Source organism: Cervus elaphus, chromosome 15 (assembly GCF_910594005.1).
Source record: "Cervus elaphus chromosome 15, mCerEla1.1, whole genome shotgun sequence".
Lineage (NCBI taxonomy): Eukaryota > Metazoa > Chordata > Mammalia > Artiodactyla > Cervidae > Cervus > Cervus elaphus.
The window spans coordinates 62,041,552-62,058,559 of NC_057829.1; the positions used below are offsets into that span (position 1 = coordinate 62,041,552).

General features: G+C 51.7%; 1 protein-coding gene across 2 annotated transcripts in view; it reads left to right on the forward strand.

Moving 5' to 3' along the window:
- UBTD1 (ubiquitin domain containing 1) overlaps positions 1-17,008 on the forward strand; it is a 50,386-nt gene that overhangs the window by 32,063 nt on the left and 1,315 nt on the right. For both annotated transcript variants that reach the window (XM_043926174.1, XM_043926175.1), the window contains one exon: positions 15,672-15,899. In XM_043926174.1, coding sequence (XP_043782109.1) covers positions 15,672-15,899 — 228 coding nt within the window. The remainder of the gene's footprint in view (positions 1-15,671; positions 15,900-17,008) is intronic.

Here is a 17,008-nt window from a genome sequence, read left to right on the forward strand (position 1 = left end):
TCTGTCATGACAAGGTTGGGGGTTGCTCCACAGTCCCCCAGTGGTGGCATGACTGTGTAGAACCGGAACCAGTTAGCCAGGGGTGGGCACTAGAAATGAAGAAAGCAGGAGACGACAACTAGAGTTTGATTTAGAAATGGCCCCTGCTTACCACACTGCAGCTGGTGTTCAGATATTTCTGTAGTCCTGACCTTGTCCACAAAGGGTGAAGAGCAGTGTTGAGTGGGAGGACAGTGGGCCCGGGAGAGGGCACCCATCGGGGCGTGGGTGGACTCATCAGACTTCATCCCGTCTTGCTGCCCAGCACTCACTATTCCGGCATGACTCCAGGCCTTTGTTGCTTCTGTACCTTCCCCCTGGAACACCTCCTCCATCACCTACTTCAAGGCCAAGTTCACAGCATTGTGGCTCCTCCATGGAGCCTCTCGGATGTGCCCATTCCCTCCTTTGCTTCCCCACCGCCTTCTGAATCTGTGGTACTTCTGGCTTGTCTGGTGGTGTAGTCATCCCTTCATTTGTTCACTCATTCCTTCATTCAGCTAATACTGAGGGCCTATACTGTGTGAGGTGCCAGGTGCGTCTGTGAAGGAGAGACCAGGGCCCTGCCTATGAGTGGCTGGTGTTCTGATGGGAGACAGACAGAAAGAGAAGTAAACTCACCACCAGAGAACTGGGATCGCACCACTTAGGAGAGGAGAGGAGAGACTGGGACGGGGGCGGGGGTTGGGGGAAGCCCGCCCTAGTTAGGGCAGCAGGGAAAGCCTCTCCGAGGAGGTGCTGTTTAAACCTTAAGGTCCTGAAAATATCATCCTCACAATCTCCGGTCCTTCAGTGTCAGGTAGGATCTTGAGCACAATGGGTGTGCAGAATCGTGTTGAAATGAATCTAGGCCACGACCCTTTTGTCTGGGCTTCAGCGGCCTGGGGGTCTGGGAGCCGGTAACCGTTGCCCTCTCCCGCTTTAGGGCTCCTAGCCCCACCTCCAGCTGTCACTTGACCAGGAAGAATTGGGTTACTTTGGGGGTGGGGTGCAGGGTCCTGTGAACTTGGGTGAGGGCCAGCCAGGCTGCTCCCAGGCCAGGCTCGTCGCATCAGGGGCTGGAGAGAAAGCGAGCATGAGCAGGGGCTGACAAGCTCCAGACAGCCTGGAGGCTCTCCGTGTGGCCAGTTCTCTTGCATCTGGATCTTCCTTCAGGGACGGTTCGCAACCACCACCACCTGCACCATTACCACTGCTATAACCCCAGAGGGAAACTGAGGCCCAGAGCTTGGAAGCTTCCTCTTTTCCTAGCAGCAGCAGAGCTCAAAAGGGGGTCTGTATATTCAGGGAGAAGAGATGGAAAGTCTGAAATGCAAGGGTGAGGGTGAGACTTGCCCCCATCCTGACCTCCCAGCCCACTGGAGCCTGCTTATTTCCAGCGTCCTTGTCACAGGGTCAGAGATGGAAGCGGCTGGCGTGTGAAAATGTTCTAACCCGGCTCCTGCCCACCCCTTTAACAGATGCATAAACAAGGTCTGGTTGTCAGGGTGTGGGCTCCGGTATACACTGTCCACACACCTCTCTCTGCCCTAGTACAGAGCAATTTGCCTTATGTGGGAGTCAGGATTTCTTTGAACAAAATTTGCGTGGATCAGTTATTTATCATGCATTTGTTTATATTTCTTTAAATGTGCTGCAGAGTAACACACTACAAGAGTTTCCTAAATTATGCATTCAAGTGTTTTCAAAATAAGGAATGTGAACATAATGTGTCCCCAAACGAGGAAGGATCAGTGTGCATCATTAGTGTGATTCAGCCCTGACCAGGAGACCAGCCTGATCATAGAAGCTCGCGTCCTGCTCCCCGGGGTTGCACACTGCCTGGCGCTGGCAGTTGGCCATGTGCGAGACTGAGCCATTTCCACTTTAGCGGGGGCCCCAGGGGTGTTTGAGAGTCTGTCTCCCCTGCCAGTCTTGCAGCGTTTTGTGCACCGACTCTCGTAGCTCTTGTGTGCGTGCGTGCGTGCACGATTGCACGTGTGGTTTGCTTTGCAGTGTTGGGTGGGAGCCATGAGTGTTTGGAGGGCCAGGCTCTTGCTTAAGTCTTTGTGTCCCTTGCGAGCCCCGTACAGGTCTGTCCACAAGTGGATTGTGTTGTCTTAGAGCCTGAAGTCCCGCTGCCTCATTTTCTAGATGGGAGCCTGCAGGGAGATGACCTGCCCCAGGCCACAGTGGCTGAACCAACCAGGTGGTCTTGGGGCCAAGGTGTGCAGCCTTCAGAGCTGAGTCAGGAGCTGCTCTGCAGGTGAAGGGGGTCTGTGCCCAAGAGGCCCCATGGGCAGTGAGCATAGGGACTGGAGCCTGGGATTCCTGGGGGCTGTCGGGAGGGGTGAGCGTGCGGTGTGTTGTATCCGTGTTCTCCCCGACGCGTCCCCATCAGCTCCACTTTACCTGCCTCCCACGGGAAGTGAGCTTCTCTGAAAATCATTCACTCTTTTCTCTGAAATGAGGGTTTTGCCGCTTAGAGAAGAGCTGCCTGGAGCTGGTCGAGGCGCCCTCTGCTTGTTTAACTTGGGGGCCTGCCCTTGTGGCCTGGCCAAGGGCGGGCTGTGCTCTGTGGGAGGACGGCCCTGCCTCTCCAGCACTCCACACAGGCGCCAGGCCCACCCCTGGAGGCCCTCGGCCCCTGGGAGCTCCCTGCCCCCGGCCCACCGCCTCCTCAGGCGTTGCCAAAACAAACAGCCGGAGGTGCCTGGGTGCCCAGAGGCCCTTCCACACAGCCACCCGCAGCAGCACCCTGGAGGCCACCGCAGTCAGCACCTCCATCCATTTCCGTCCCCTCTCCTCCTGAAGGGCCGGGGCTTCCAGCTGGAACCTTTTCTGAGGAAGGGGAGGGGCTGGGGGAACTTCCCGGGTTGGGCCCCTGCCTTTGACTCTGGCAATCTGGATCCCATTACCCTCCTGAGAGGGGTGAGGAGGCCTTGCTTTAAAAAAAAAAAAATTGTTTTTCTTTTTTTTACTTTTTATTTCATAGGAACTTCAAATAACTCAGCTTAGCTGTACACAGAATAGGGCTCAGTAATAAATGTTTGTGGATGAAAGCGAAATTAGACCCAAGGAGGTTCGTTCATCTATTTGGCTCAGAAATGCTTTCTGAGCATCTGTTGGAGTAGCTTCTATGATGAACTTTCACAACCTACCAAGCCCTCAACACTCAGGAGAAGATCGAACCTTCTGGGGGTTTCAGAGTTGGCCTGCCACCTAGTTGTGTGACCTTTGGATTAGGTGACTTAGTACATGTAAAGGTTTAGAACAGTATCTGACATATGATAAGAAGTTAGTACATGTGAGCCATGATTATTAATCTCCTGGTATTTACCATAGTTCTCATAGTAATGCTGTGAGGGTAGCTGATATTATCCCCATTTTCCAGATGAGGAAACTGAGGTTCTTCAAGGATGAATAACATGCCCAAGTCAAGCATGTAAGTGGCAGAGCCAGGGTTCCATCTCAGACCTGGAGTCTGAGGCTTTTGGCAACCCGACTGAGCTGCTTAGCCGGCTCCGGGCTGGGCATTCAGATGCCAACACTAACGAGACCAGGTGCTGCCTTGAAGAGTTCTCAGCCTGGCGCGGAGGCCAACACACACATGGTCATCAATGACTGAATTTCCGGAGGCACCACATGCATTAGAGTCAAGCCAGGCGGAGTGGGAGGCAGGGCAGGGCTGGCAGCGATGCCGCAGAGCACACGGGACTGGTCAGGGGTGCCACCAGCTGGGCCTTCCCTCCTGGGCTGGAGGCAGAGCGGCTTCTGTGCCTGTCAGCTATGCGTGTCAGAGGAGAGAGGGGGTCATCTCCCCTACCCGCTCCCAGCCCCAGCCAGGGCCTCCTCACAGCCCTGGGGACGTGGCATGCAGGCAGAACAGGACAGGGTCTGGGACAGGCACTGGGCTGAAAGTGAAGGGATCTAAACCACTCACTGGATTCCTACCACTGTTCCAGAGTCCCTGAACCTCAGTATTCTCATCTGTAAGATGGGAGTAATAATACTTGCCACGCAAGGTTGTTGTAAGGATTAATTGAAATGATGTTTTAAAAAAACTCTTTATAAAAAAAAAAAGCTCTTTATAACCTTAAATCAAGTACTTGACATGACTAATAATAATCACTGCCATTTTTTAGCCCCTCACACAACACTAGATTACACACAGTGCCTGCTTAATCCTTACACTAGCTCCCATTTCATGGCTGTGGAAACAGGTCCGGAGGCTCAACTGCCTGGGCTCACACAGGCCACCTCTCTATATTCCAGACCTTCTGAGCTCTCTCTCCCCTTCCCGGCCCTGCCCCTTGCTAGTACCGAACCAGCCACGGGAGGGTGTGGCTGTCAGGGGGCCAAGCGGAGCGAGGCACTCTTGCCAGGCCAGCCACTCAGGCCTGGCAGCTGGCGGTGGGCAGGGCTAGAGGGACGGGCTTTACCTGCCCACGGCCCCCGGTTGTGGTGGGAGCAGCAGGCTCTTGTCCCTGCCCGTCTGGCAAGTGAGTTTTGTCGGCCTGTGAGTCACACAGCGTTGATGAGTCAGGTTTTTCCCTCCTTCTTGCCCAGAGCAGCTGGGGAGAGGGTGGGGGGTTTTGTTAGGAAACAGGACCTCCCTCCCTCTGCTCTCCCATTGTCCCCCAGTGCCTTGGAGCTACACATTTTCTATCCAAAAGTCTGTGGCTCAGCCTGAGTCCCTACAGAAGCGGGTATCTGGGTGCTGGTCACACAGGCACGAGAGAGCAGGCCTCGGGCTGAGCAGAGTGGAGAGAGAAAGGGCCCTCATTGTTGGTAAGGAGAGTGAGGCAGCTAGTCCAGGGCTGTCTAACTCCAGAGCCCCATTCTGGGCCTCTCCTTTGGGCTTACCCACTCCTTTCTCCAAAGAGGGGCTTTGGAAGCTGGGTTTCCCAAGGCACAGGGTCCCCTGAGCCCTCTGCTCCTTGCCTTATGGCCAGTTCTGGCTGTGAGCCTTCAAAGAATGGTCCAGATGGTCAGCTCAGGCAGGCCTGGGGTTCCCCGGAGCACCCCCCTGCCAGGCTCTCTCAGAGGCCTCATTAAACAGTCAAAGCAGCCAGTCCGGCTGTCGGCCTAGTTCCAGATCAGTGCTTCTCAGCCCTGGTCACATACGAGAAGCTCCTGGAGAGCCTTTAAACCCCTCCGATGCTTGGGCCCTACCCCAGGCAACTAAACCAGAATCCTGAGGCCCAGGCAGCCAGGTTTTGGACTTGACGTGCTGTGTTGTTGCCTCTCGAGAGTCTGCCCTCCGGGAGCTGACAGCCAAGTTGCAAGGGGACAGCACAATGTGTAGGGGACATGCACACAAGGAAGGCAACCTGTGACTCAGGGCCGGCGTGGGATGCTCACACCCGGCAGGACCAGGGGTGAGGTGCGTGTGGGCCTGGAGGGAAGAGGCTCTGTCCTGTTGGATGGAGGTCAGGAGCAGGCAGACCATGGGAAGGAAACCAGGGAGGATGCTCGCCTGACGCGGTCCATGATTCACAGGCAGTAGAGGAGGAAGGGGAAACAATGAGTCAGGCCCAGCTAGCTGCCTGCAAGGCCTGAGCCAGGCTCTGGAGGAGAACGAACGTGCTCAGATGAAGAGTCCTCTGTTGCTCCATAAGCAGAATGTTGTGGGCCCTGAGCTGTGCCATGTGAGAAAGTGGGTGAGCCTGAAAAAGGTGGATTTCCAGGTCTCAGGGGTGTCCGGCATCAGTGTGCACCTCACACTTGACCCAGGCACTTCTCACTGATGCTCCCCAGGGCATCTCAGCGTCTCTGAGGTGCACAGAATTGGGCAGGTGTGCGCGGAGAGTGAGGGGCTGGCACGGGCCAGTGTGGAAACAGACCCAGGCCTTCTAACTCCAGTTCACCCGTTTAAGACAGGCCTGAAGAAAGGCAGGTCCAGGAGAGGACAGAGCCACAGCCAGGGGAAGGTCATGGGTTCTCTTCTAGCTGCAGCCGCAGCGGTGCTGGGCAGACTTGCTGTCTGTTTGCCGTGGAGGCAGAGGGACTGGTGCTCGGCGGAGGAAGCCAGAGCCCTGGGGGCACCTGGCGCTGGGCACACCTCCATGGGCTGTTAGGTGAACTGGTTAGCTGAGTGGGGGGTGGACAGAAAGTTAAAGAAGCTGGAGTAATATAGAGGGAAGAGGGCTCTTGAGTGTGGAGCAGAGCAAAATGTCACCCTGTGCCGGGTGGTGACGTACTCTGTGTCATTCTAGAGGAGAGCTGGTGGCTTAATAATGATAATGGCAAAACCAACTTCAGTGACAGTAGTCATGCCTCCTCTAGCCAATATGGAGCTGGTGTGTGTGTGTCTTAGTCTTCAGGTGGAGGGAGCTAGAGCTATGCTCCCAGGAAGACTGCACCTCGGGCCTGGGGGCTTATAGGTCAGTTGATTTATTATATATAATCTTCTTGAGCCTATTAGCTAATGAATATATATGTGTATATTTTCAGTCCTCCCTACCTCCCTAAGAAGTGGGCTGTAATTAACTCCCTGCTTCTCAGAAGGGGAGGCTAGAAAGTTTAAGGCGTTTACCCAAGGTCACTCCACTGATTTATGTCAGGGCTGATGTTTAAACCCCAGTCTCTCTGACTCCAGAATCTTGACCTTCAGTCTCTGTGTTTCTCTGTCCTGCCTGCTCCTTAGTTGGTGCTCAGTGAAAAGTGACTATAAAACTTAGCTTTCTAACCACTTGATCCATTTGACACTGGAAGAGGTTTCCTCCTGGCAGTGAGTGTGTCCGGAAGTGCCCGCAGAGTCTGAATTGCCCCTGGTCTGCCTCACTGAGCCCCAAACCAGCCATACGGACTTAGAGTCTTGGGCTAGTGCCCAAGTCTGTGTTTCTGTCAAGCCCGCAGGAGATGTGGATGCCCGGTCAGGCCCTGGTGTCCTGGGAGGGCCCAGCTCTTAGAGTCCTTTCTTTCCTGGTGAGGACAGGAAAGGTCAGACCGCCTCTTAACTCCTCCACTCTTGTTCCTGAAGTGTGTTCTGCTCGCTGCTTTTCCTATCAGAGTATTCATTATCTTTGGGTCAAACTCTTGATGTTTTAATGTTGTAGTTATAATTCAGCTTTCACTGGCAGTGGAGTGGTTTGCTAGAAACAATTTACCTACCCCTCGAACCCCCCATGCTGACATGCACACAGGCACAGGCTGTGGGGGTATGGACAGGTCACATGACCCCCCAGAGCCTCATCCTCATCTGTAGAATGAAGAGTCTTGGATAAAGACTTTAAGGTCACTCCTGGCTTCAGGATCCTGCCAGGCTCAGGGGACCCGGCCTGATGGAGTGGCGCAGGGGTGAGTGAAGCATTAGTGGCAGTTGACATCCAGGGCAACTGAGCCTTGGGTATCAGAAGTCAGGCCTCTAGGCACCTGGCTGCCAAGCTGGTGCTGAGATGGATCCTTGCTGCAGGGACCCTCCCTCCCTGACTGTGGGGCTGTGGAAAGCAAGTGGCAGAGGTGACCTGTCTGTCCTCTCTAGAGTCCTGAGGTAGCAAGGGGAGCTGGCCAGACACCGGAGACCTTTGCAGCAACCTCTGGGGAGTTCCTGTTTTATTTATTAGCCGCCATCCTCACTCTCCTGCCCCAGGAGAAGTGCTGACCCTGTGCCGTGCAGCCGCACACGGAAGCGAGCATCCATCAAACCCTCTCTTTGTCCCGGTCACACTTAACCTCATTTAACCCCCTGCATCCTCCTGCACAGGACAAGATAGAGACCAGGAGTTCCCTATAGCAGGAGTTTTCAAACTTTTCAAAATCACAGCAACTTTATGGAAAAAAGAAAAAAAAAAAAAAAAAGATGATACCCTTTCATTCTGTTCATTGCCTAAAGGTAATGAGCATTACTGACTTGGCTTGATTTCTAATTACAACAGTTACTGTCTTTTACTAAGTACCAGGCAGAGTGGTCTCTGTAATCCTCAAAGTAATCCCATGAGGTGGCAGTTACGTCCTTTTCACAGATGGGAACACTGAGGCTTAGGGTGACGAGGTGGGTCTCTGCACTCACACAGGTGGTCAATAACCAAGGCTGCCCCCACCCCAACACCATCCATCTCTGAAGCCCCCATGCATACGTGAGTAGCCGGATTGGGGAGGGAGTCTTTGCTAAAGTGTCTAGTAACTCACAATCATCTGTAATTAGGTTCCTCCTAGAGCCGGTAGTCCTGGGACTGTTCACATTCAGGCCAGGACTTTGTTACACCTGGGAGTAAAAATCAGCACGTGATGAGGATGGGAATATATGAACTATAAGAAAGGAACAGGCTGGGTTTTGAGGGTTTTTTTTTTTTTTTTTAAATTCATATGAACTTAAGCAGAACTACTGTCATTTCTGAAACACCTGATGTGCTAACTCTGCTTATGAAATACATCATTCTTCCCCAGTCAGCCCCAGAAAAGGAGCTGTTGGTCGTATGGCAGCCTGGATCCCAGAGTAGGCCCTGGGGACTTGGGGGTTCTGTTTGTAGAGCTCAGGAAGGCCAATTTTTCCCTTGGGAAATGGGATGGGGGGTGGCTGGGGGAAGTCAGCTCAGGTCAGGGTGAGAATTGATCAGAGCCCAATGCGGGATGGCTCTTTTTGCCTTGCCTGGCCCTGCTGCCAGGGGCCCTGGGCTGGGGGCACAGAGCGGAGAGCAGATGCAGGGCCTGCTCCCCTCAGCACAACCCAGTAAATGTGTGCGCTGTGGGCAAGCGCAGTGAAAGCACACACTGTCTCCACAGTTCTGTGTGCCCCCCTTGTCCACACCCAAGCAGGGGGCCTCTGGGTAAGTTTATTTTCCTTGGCTGCACTTTCGTCTCTCCCATTGCCACGAAGGTTCCAGGCCCGCACTGGGCATGGTTTCTGACATCCAGGCCCCCATCCTTCGGCCGGTTTCCTCACTGTACACCTCAGGAACTGTTTTTGTCCCTCCTGGCCGGCCTCCCCCTGTCTTTTACCTCTCTCCCTTCCTGGGATTTCTTCTAGCAGATTCCTTCTGCTCCCCCATCTCTGATCTGGCCTCTGCCTCCCCAGTTCCTCCCATTTTTCCTCAACAGCTCTTTCACTTCATTCATTCATTCACTGGGCAAACAGTGGCTGAAACCTGCTAGTGTGCCTGCCCCCAGGACCCCAGTGATGAACTTGAGGGTGGTCCCAGCCTCTGGGGGGAAGACTGGACCATTTCAGGGAGCTGCAGTTGCCCCAGGCAGGGTGCCATCACAGAGCTGAGTTTAGGGCTCCCAGAGGAGCCTCGAGTCCTTCAACCCTGCCCAGGACCCCTGAGACCAGACGCGTCCTAGGAAGGGTTGCAGTTTAGGAAACCTGGGCTGTCACTTAGCAACTGGCCCCATCCCATTCCCTCCCTGAAGCCTGGAGCTGGGCCTGAGGGAATGAATGGGGAAGATGGGCCCAGGCTGTAAAGAGGCCACGTGGGGAGGCCCCAGCTGAGCAGAGCTGGGCCAGCACTTTCCTTTCGAAGGTTACCCAGGCTCTGAGGGTCATCTTAGGTTAAGGCTGACTATAAATACCATGCTTCCTGAAGGGATTACCTGGGCTCCGCTTCCCCTGCCTGCACCCTTCTTGGCCAGGCTGATCCTTTTCTGGGCCCGCTGTTCTTTTGGACCTCTTATCCCCTCTGCCAGGTGCGGCACTTCAGCCATGTCTCTCCAGCCCCCTGTAGCCCTGCTCTGCCTGCCAGGGCGGAAGGGGAAGGGAGGAGAGACTTGAGTCTGCATCCTGGTCAGAGGGCCATTACAGCCCAGGCCATTGGGATGGGGAGGCCCTTGTCCCTTCTCCTTCTGCCTGGAGCCTCATCTCTCCCACCAGCCCGAGCAGGCCCAGGCTTGTCACATAATCAGTGCCTCTGGGGAAAACACTGCTGGCCCCAGCCTTGGAGCAGGGACTTGGAGCTGGAGCTTGGTAAACGAGTGTGGAAATAGAGCTTGGGGATTGCCGCAGGTATAAATAGGGCCGTCTCCCGGCTTGGGTGGACTGACTGTCCTGGGAAATCTCTGGTTCCCTTGGCTGGTCTCAGACTTGGTGTCACTCCCCAGTGGCTCAGGTGTGCCAGCGCTCGAAGCCACGATAAGGATCTCTTGGGGTCTGAGATGAACGAGTGAAGGGACTGCCTGAGTTTTCCCTGCCGGCAGGCCTTTCTCCCAGTTCCCCCAGCTGCCCACTGCTGATCTCAGCTGTGATTCCTCCACTGCCCTCCCACCCCGTTCACTGTGCATTTGTCAGTTCCTTTTCAACTCAGCAGACACTTGCTGAGAACCTGGGCCATGATGGTTCAGAGGGAAGCAGCCAGGAAGCAGCCCCTTCCATGGGTTCTTGAGAACCTCCTCTTGTGTAGTTATTCTGAATTAAGCAGTGTGAATCTCACACACACACACGCATACACACATGCGTGCACACACACACTCGCAGAGGCACTCCAGCTCTATGCAAATTGGAAAGGACCTTTAATGCTCCCTCTCCCACTCTCCTTTCAGTACCCTCCCCTGGGGGTGATATATCACCAGACACCATTCATTATCTGGCCAAACCACAGCGTCCACCATCATTATCCTCCCCCGACCCAGACATCGTGCCCTCTGTTTTCTTCTTTCGTTACCCTCCGAATCTGCTCTCAGCAGCGACTCTGGAGGCGATCCGCTGAACTTGCTGATGTTAGGGTGTGGATGAGCGTGCTATCTCCACTTCTGTTCTGTGTTCGGTGTGGGGTTCGTTAGTCAGAATTGAGTGTGTACCCCAGCCTCGCCCTCCAGCTCTGGTCCTGACACCTGTGATGTTTCAGGTAACCCTTCAGGACCCCAGCTTTTGCCTCTTCTCAGAAACTTACATTCTCTTCTCAGTTCCCTGCCTACCACAATCACAGAAACCCAGGATTATCGTGGGCATTTTGTCCCTCCCTAGACAAGCAGGTACCTTGATCTTTTATTTTGTGATTTTTTTAATCTCTCTTTTGTCAACTTCACGGGGGATAAGGACCATTTTTGTTACTCTGTCTTTGACCTGGAGCTTATCTAGGACAGGTGGAGACACAAGTAGAGGCCCCTAGATGCTGCTGCTGCTGCTCTTGAAACCAGCAGAGCCTGCCTGGCCCTGAGCAGAGTCACGCAGAGCTGCCAGGAACTGAAATCCTAGAGGCTGTGGGCCTTGGGTTCTCCAGTTCTCCACCACCCTCAAACCCCACCCCTTTGGCGCCCCAGACTCTTCCTCCCCTTTCCCTTGTTAACAGCTTTCATTGTTAACAATTTTCATTAATCTTATTACTAAAATAATTAATGCTTATTGTTGGAAACTTGGAAAATAGAAGCAAAAAGAAAATCGTTGCTAACTGCCAATCAGATATAACCAAACATTTTAGTATAAATCCTTCCAGTCTTTTATATATGTAATTTTACATATATTTTTAGAAATAAAAGCTGGAGCATAGAGCGCTGCGTCTCACCATATCAAGGACCTTTCCCCATGCTGCTTAGCCTCCTTCCACTCCATCATACAGTGGCTGCCAGGGATGCACTGATATGATGTAGCCTCTCTCCTGTGCACTGAGTTTATTTCTAGAAAACCAGGCTGAGCTAAACATCTTTGTAGATGAACTTCCGCCACACACTTGTGCTTATTTTCTTTGAATACTTCCTTAGACACCGAGGGCTTCCCTGATAGCTCAGTTGGTAAAGAATCCGCCTACAATGCAGGAGACCCCAGTTTGATTCCTGGGCCCAGCAGATCTGCTGGAGAAGGGATAGACTACCCACTCCAGTATTCTTGGGCTTCCCCTGAGGCTCAGCTGGTAAAGAATCCTCCTGCAGTGCAGGAGACCTGGGTTCAATCCCTGAGTTGGGAATATCCCCTGGAAAAGGGAAAGGCTACCCACTCCAGTATTCTGGCCTAGAGAATTCCATGGACTATATGGTCCATGGGGTGGCAAAGAGTCAGACATGACTGAGCCACTTTCACTTTAGAAACCAGATCACTGAGCCAAAGGGATACACTTAAGTTCTTTTGGTAACATAGCCAATGCCCTCCAGAAAGTTTGTATCAATTTGTACCACATATAAAAGTCACCCTTTCCACTGCCCAGTATTTTTAATATAAAAGACATTAGGGAAATGAAATTTAAAATATTAATCATCAGTTTGCTTCTATGTTTAGAGTAAAAGCTTTCTTTTATGTTTTGTCTGTAACTTGTCTAAAATTGTAAGCACTGGTGTTTAGGGATCCAGACATTTTGTCTTGTCTGTTACTCCTGCTTCCTTGAACCTGGAAAACTTCCTGGGTACTTTGTTGCTGTGTTTGATTCACTGCAAAGGAAGTGAGTCCTGGGCCAGCAGAGGTGCTGTGGCTGCCCCCTGCTGGTGAAGAGGTGCAGTGCCGACTGAGAAGGCTGGGCTCCTGCTGCCCTTTCAACCCTCCCCGTTCCTACCACTGCCCCCTGTTCTAATATTTTCTGGTATTTTCAGTCTAAAAGGACCAGTGCACAGGGTGAGGAACTTTTAAGCCTTTGTGTCTTGGGTGATGCAGATGCAGTTAATACCTGGGGAGGCTCATGGGCGTCGTGTCCATCCTGGGGTGAGAAGTGTGTCTCTGACAGCACCGACAGGAAAGCATGCTGTTCTCTGCATGGAGGAGAGGGGACTCTGAGGGCCAGGTATGCAAGCAAAGCCTCCTCCAGGCACGTGGGGCCTCCTCAGGTGACAGCTTTGAAAGGTGACACCATGGGGCTCTGTTGATATTACAGTGAGATGAATGCATACACAGTTACACTTCAGGTATCCTGAGGTCACAACCTCAATTGTCAGGGACAAAATTAAAACCTGACCATGTAAGTAAGGGAGGCGGTGGGGTAGAGGATCTGAGCAGGAACAACAGATGTCCCTAACAAAGCCTTGTCTCTGTCTTCCTTAGGAAACTTCTTTCTTAGAACCAGATGCTCTCAATTTTGACAGTGCTGACAAAGCTTTCTCAACCCTCAGCAGATTAGGAGTGGCCCATTAGCTGGGCCTGACCTCTACCCAGAGGGAACAGCAGTTAGATAGAGACCAGGAAGAAGTGACATCTGGCAAAGATGAAGGAGACAGGAAAACTATAGAAATGAGCTCAAGAAGTTAAAAGGTCCTGACATCTGGGTCCTTGGGTGGAGGGGCAGAAGTGCCATATGCCAGAGGTCCCAAAGGCGTCACTGCATAAAGCCTGTGAATCTGGAGGGATCAAAGCTGTTAGAGAGACACCAATGCTAAAGGATCAAAGAGAAAAGGACTCAGAAATCATGAAGCAGGGGGATTTGATTGATCCAGGCAGAAACACCTCCAGGCCAAAACTCCACAACAAAACATAAATAATTCTGTCATCCTCTATTTCTTTCTGCCTCCTTTCTGCCTCTTTCTGCCTCCTTAAGGCATTCGCACTTAAGCCTTTGATCCACCTGGGCTTTGATTTTTGCGGCTGGTGTGAGGTAGGGATCCTGTTTCATGTTTTTCTATATGGAGAACCTGTAGTCCCAACACTGTCTATCAATAGCCCATTGTAAATAAAAATCTCCAGTGTTTCTCCTCTGCTGCTCTCACAGAATACTCCTGATGATAGTTATGTGGGTGTCTTTCCCATGCCCTTTTCATATTTTTAAGGCTCTCATTTCTTAGACTTGGTACTTCATCCCTTGTGTCTGATAAGCCCCGTATCTGAAGTCTTTGTGCGTCTGACTCTCTTGCCTGCTGTTTTTGCTGGCTCGGGCTCACAGCGCCTTGTTTCTTTGTACATTGTGATTAAAACAAAAAAAAAAAAACTATGACCTTATTATTTATTTTTCTTGGAACTTCATCTCGGGAATTCTTTGAGGCCTGGTTTGAAGTTGTTTTCCTACAACGAGGATTTGCATTTCCTTGTGCTCACCCAGGAACACTTGAGATTAAACGTCTGGCTTGAGAGTTTTCTGTCTGCACAGGTAGTGGCACAGGCACAGGCGGGCCGCTTGTGCATTCGGTGTGACCTGCGGTGGGACCCGCACCCTGTCGTCACTTGCTGTGTGACTGCAGGCCAAGTCGTTCATTCTCTCTGCCTGGCCCACCATCTGTGAAATAGCAATAATGGTACCTGCCACCTAAAGCCATTGGAAGGGTGAAACGGGATGATGTATGTAGGTAAAGTGCTTCCACAAGTTTTCTTTCACACGGTTGGTAGACAGTGAATGTCTCCCTCTTCCCCTGAGGACCCCTCTTCTGCTCCAGCCCGGGGTCCTGCCCCAGCTTTAGTTCCCCATCTTTCCTAGAATCTGAGTTGTAACAGGAACCAGGTGCTTTCGACCTCACCCGTGTGGCTCATTCTGCCTTCAGCTTTGAGATGACTGAGCTTCCTAAAGCCTTTGAGAGACGTTTCTGCTCTCAAGTCTTGACCTCGGTCCAGAGTTGTCTTGGGGGTCACTTGGGGCTGGGTAACAAGAATCGTGACATTTCACAGAATTGTTTTCTTCTTCCAGTGCTGCAGGGGTTTTTTGGTTGGTTGGTTACCATTCAAAAAACTTCTTGTGTAACTTTATGGTGGAATATTAGTAACAAGACAGTATAAATGTTTATTATTTTTAGTCATGGGAATATACATGGACAGTAATATAAGTGTGAAATAAACAGCAAGTTGTGTATTGGCACAAAAACAGTTAAATCCTTTTCTATAACAAGTATTATTTTTAAAATAAATTGTTTTTTGTGTTTAAAACTCTATTTAGAACTCCAGCTCTATTGAGAAAAGTGAGGAAAGGGAGCTGAAAGGAAATGTGTCTTAAGTGTCAGCAGTGGTTACTTTTTTAAAAAAATTATATTTATTTATATTTGGCTCTGCTGGGTCTTCATTGCTGCGTGGGCTTTCTGTAGTTGTGGCAAGCAGGGGACGTGCCCTTTAGTTGTAGTGGTCAGGCTTCCCCGTTGCAGAGCAGGGGCTCTCGGGCGCTTGGGCTTCAGTAGTTGCAGCTCCTACCCTCTAGAGCAGGCTCAGTAGTTGTAGCCTATTGGCTTAGTTGCTCCATGGCATGTGGGATCTTCTTGGATCAGGAATTGAACCCATGTCCCCTGCATGGGCAGGCAGGTTCTTTACCAGTGAACCACCAGGGAAGCCCCAGCAATGGTCACTTCTAAATGGTGGAATTCTTGAGTAAGTTTTCTCCAAGGGCAGCATGGTACAGAGACAGTGGTCCGAGAGTGACCTTCTGAGTCAGAAAACCTGGCATTAAATTGGTACCTGTGGGGCTTTACACCAATGACAAGCTTAGTTTCCCCATCTGTTGGGTCGTTTTGAGTCTAAAATTCCTAGCCTGTCATTCTGACACAAGCTGGGTCTGAAAATGGTCACAGTTGTTTTTCTGTTTTTTGACACAACTACATTTTTTCCAGATTTTTGAAATACTGAACACATCCTATTTTATAATCAAAGAAAGAGTAAAATTAAGACTTAGACAGCAGCAACAAAGGCAGTATATGCTTTGCTGACAAAAGGGGTTTTCACCCCCAGGAGGGGTTTGTGCAGTTTCCAGACTCTTCCCTGGTCCAGGAAGGGGCCCAGAGACCGGAATGCTCAGGAGCCACAGCAGTGAGGACTGGGCGGGCTGGGCTGCTAGAGGGTGGACTACAGTCCTGGCTTTCCGCATGCAGAGCTTCTCCCTTCTCCTGCCCAGGACGCAACGAGCCCCTGAAGAAGGAGCGGCTGAAGTGGAAGAGCGACTACCCGATGACCGACGGGCAGCTGCGGAGCAAGAGGGATGAGTTCTGGGACACGGCGCCCGCCTTCGAGGGCCGCAAGGAGATCTGGGACGCCCTCAAGGCTGCCGCCTACGCGGCCGAGGCCAACGACCACGAGCTGGCTCAGGCCATCCTGGACGGAGCCAGCATCACCTTGCCCCATGGTCAGTGGGCAGAGCGGGGGCTATCTCCACCAGAGCAAGGGGGCTGTTGGTGGAAGAGAGCCAGTGGCCAGCCCCATGTCAGGCGCTTCCATGCAGGCTGTGGGTGGCAAGTGTGGCTAGTCATTTGTTCATTCAAGCAACTGTTACGAGCATAGACCAGGAGCGGGACACCTAGAAAATGAGAGCACAGTCCCTGCTTGCCTAAGGAGCGTGTGGAAAGACAACAACACACCTCAGGGCAGTGTGATGAGAGCAAGTTAAAGATTACTTGGGGCCCTTTGGGATCCTAGCACACCTCAGGTACCAACCTTCTGTTGAGTATTATTATATGCTGGGCACTGAGCTAGAAGCTTCTACGGCATCATTTCATTTAAGTTCATAACAGCCCCTGAGGCTGTGTAAAGCAGAGAATAACAGTGGAAACTCTATAGAGTCAGAAACTGGGTTTTAACTGTGTCTCTTTACTAGCTATGTGACCTTGAGCTTCTTGAATTTAAAGCCCAAGTGACTTAACAGTTATAAAGTGGGGATACCTACCTCACAGGATGGGTGTTAAGATTCAGTAAGATACAGATAACATCATTTAGTCCAGTCTCAGCACGTAGTAGGTGCTTCAGATACAGGAAATACATTACTACGTGCAATACATTGTACCAGTAAGAAGGCTGAGGCCCATTAGGTATGAGTCATGAAGAGCAGGGCCTATGCCATTTCATTCATCCTTATAACGCCAGTACCTGGCACATGTGCTCAGGAAGGGGTTGTTGAATGAACAAATGAAAAGTAATTTGCTAGGGTTGAATGAGCCAGAACCTGGTGGAGCCAGAGTGTCAGCCCAGCTCTTCCTGACTCTACCTAGGGCCCCCACCAGCTGTAAGAGGAAGACCTAACTGTAGGGTGGGTTTGAGGACTGTGGGGTGACCATGACAGGTATATTTGTCTGCTCGGTCTGCTATAGCAAAATACTGCAGACTGGGTGGCTCACTAAACAACAGAAATTTAGTCTGAGAAGCCCAGGATCAAAGTGGCAGCTGATTTGGGTTTTGGTGATAACTGTCTTCCTGGCTTGTAAATGCCACCTGCTCACTAAGTCCTCATTGTGGGAGAAG